The sequence below is a fragment of the Bufo gargarizans genome, chromosome 9 (assembly GCF_014858855.1).
Source record: "Bufo gargarizans isolate SCDJY-AF-19 chromosome 9, ASM1485885v1, whole genome shotgun sequence".
Taxonomy (NCBI): domain Eukaryota; kingdom Metazoa; phylum Chordata; class Amphibia; order Anura; family Bufonidae; genus Bufo; species Bufo gargarizans.
This window is the reverse complement of record NC_058088.1, coordinates 27,754,693-27,756,457: the sequence shown is the minus strand read 5'-3', so window position 1 is coordinate 27,756,457 and position 1,765 is coordinate 27,754,693. Positions and strand designations below refer to the sequence as shown.

The 1,765-nt window shown below is 45.6% G+C and overlaps 1 protein-coding gene across 1 annotated transcript; it reads left to right on the top strand.

Annotated features, from left to right (window-relative positions):
- Positions 1-885: 885 nt before the first annotated feature.
- LOC122919745 (nanos homolog 1-like) lies at positions 886-1,530 on the top strand. Its single transcript, XM_044268929.1, has one exon. The coding sequence runs from the start codon at positions 886-888 to the stop codon at positions 1,528-1,530; it is 645 nt and encodes a 214-aa protein (XP_044124864.1).
- Positions 1,531-1,765: the final 235 nt, after the last annotated feature.

Sequence of the window (1,765 nt, the reverse complement as noted above, 5' to 3'; positions counted from 1 at the left end):
CAAGTCTGGTAGCACCCTGTTCATTTTGGTGGTGAGTGATCCACTGCAGCATGTCGGTCTTCCCTTGTACACCTTCGCAGTCGAAGTTCACCTCTCACACCAAAGGCACATGGTGCTCCACAGTTTCCACGTCGCTTATTCACAATGGTACCATTCGTCCACTTACGATACACTTTCACTACAGCAGCACGAGAACAGTTCACAAACTAAGCAGTGTCATAAATACTGCCACCCTTAGCCGGAAAGCCAATAATAATCCCTTTTAGCAACTCTGATAAATTGCCCCTTCTACCCAAGACAGCAACAAGGGATACGTGTGTAAACAGCCTATCACACCTTATATACCCACCAAGCCAGCTCACGACATGTGACTTTCTTCATGAGCTACAAGCTGCCGACGTCGAAAGTGGCCATAATAATGTCACTAGACTGTGTGATATCCGTATGAAGTCCGGGACACAAGGGTTCCCAGCTAAGCATTGCCCAGGGCATCACACTGCCTCCGCTAGCTTGTCTTTTTCCCACAGTGCATCCCGGTGCCATCTCTTCTTCAGGCAAGCAACGCACCACACTGTGCTGTCCACATGAAGTAAAAGAATATGTGGTTTATCAGACCAGGCCACCTGTTTTGTTTCTCCTGGTTCCTTTCTCATGCTCACATGTCCATTGTACATGCCTTTGGCACGTACGACCGGTCTGTGGCTATGCTGCCCCATATGCAGTCAGTTGCGATGCACTGTATAGTGCGATACCTTTCTATCATAGCCAACATTAACTTTTTTCCTACAAGACCTAGGAATACTTTGGGTAGGAAGAGGTTTATGCTTGGGTGGGGACTTATGCTGAATCCCACCCACTAAACCCTGGGAGATATATATAGCTGAGATGCATCATGACACAAACCTGTACATGAGCATCACCATGGAGTTTAATCCTTGGAGAGACTACTTTCAGCTGGCCTCACTTGTCCAAAAGATGGCACGCATGGAAATTGCCAAACCACCGCCTGTTGAAGCGCTCCTGATAAACTCTCCTAAAGAAGGCCAGGCTAACGGGGAAGACTCTCTAACTTGCCTGATACCTATTAAGGATGAACATACAGACATCTTTAAGCTGCCTGACTCCTTCTCTAAAGATGGACTTAACTCATTGCACAACTTAAAATTGAACAAGCATCTTGCCTATCAATACCAAGCCAAAACTCTTGATGACATCTTTCAGACTGAAATACGCAAGCCAATCAAACCCTCCCAAGTTCCTGTCTTATCATCCGCTAAACGTCAAGCTCGTTCACGTGTGAGTGCCATGTGTCATTTCTGTAAACACAACGGGGAGTCACGCCATGTTTACTGTGGCCACAACCTGAAGGATGAGCAGGGTAAAATCATCTGCCCCATTCTCAGAATGTATACCTGTTCACTGTGTGGGGCAACTGGAGAATCCTCCCACACCAGGAAGTACTGCCCCATCAACAAGAAAAAGAAAATCTCCCCACAAACGCTGAACGCAACTCTGCTGGGCACCGGATGAAACGCTAAGTTGAAGAACAAGCAATTGGCAATCCTTATGTTTTAAAGAAGCCAGAGTTCTGCTTTTTACCTCTACGGACAGTTTTTCGAAGACAGAGATTTGTAAACAGGACAGACTTTCATTTCATTTTTTTGTACAGGAGATACCTATTGTTTTATTTCATCAGTGTGGTGTATAACGAGAAAAACCTTAAAATCTGAGTTGACTGTACCTGGACCATGAAGAGAAGTCATCT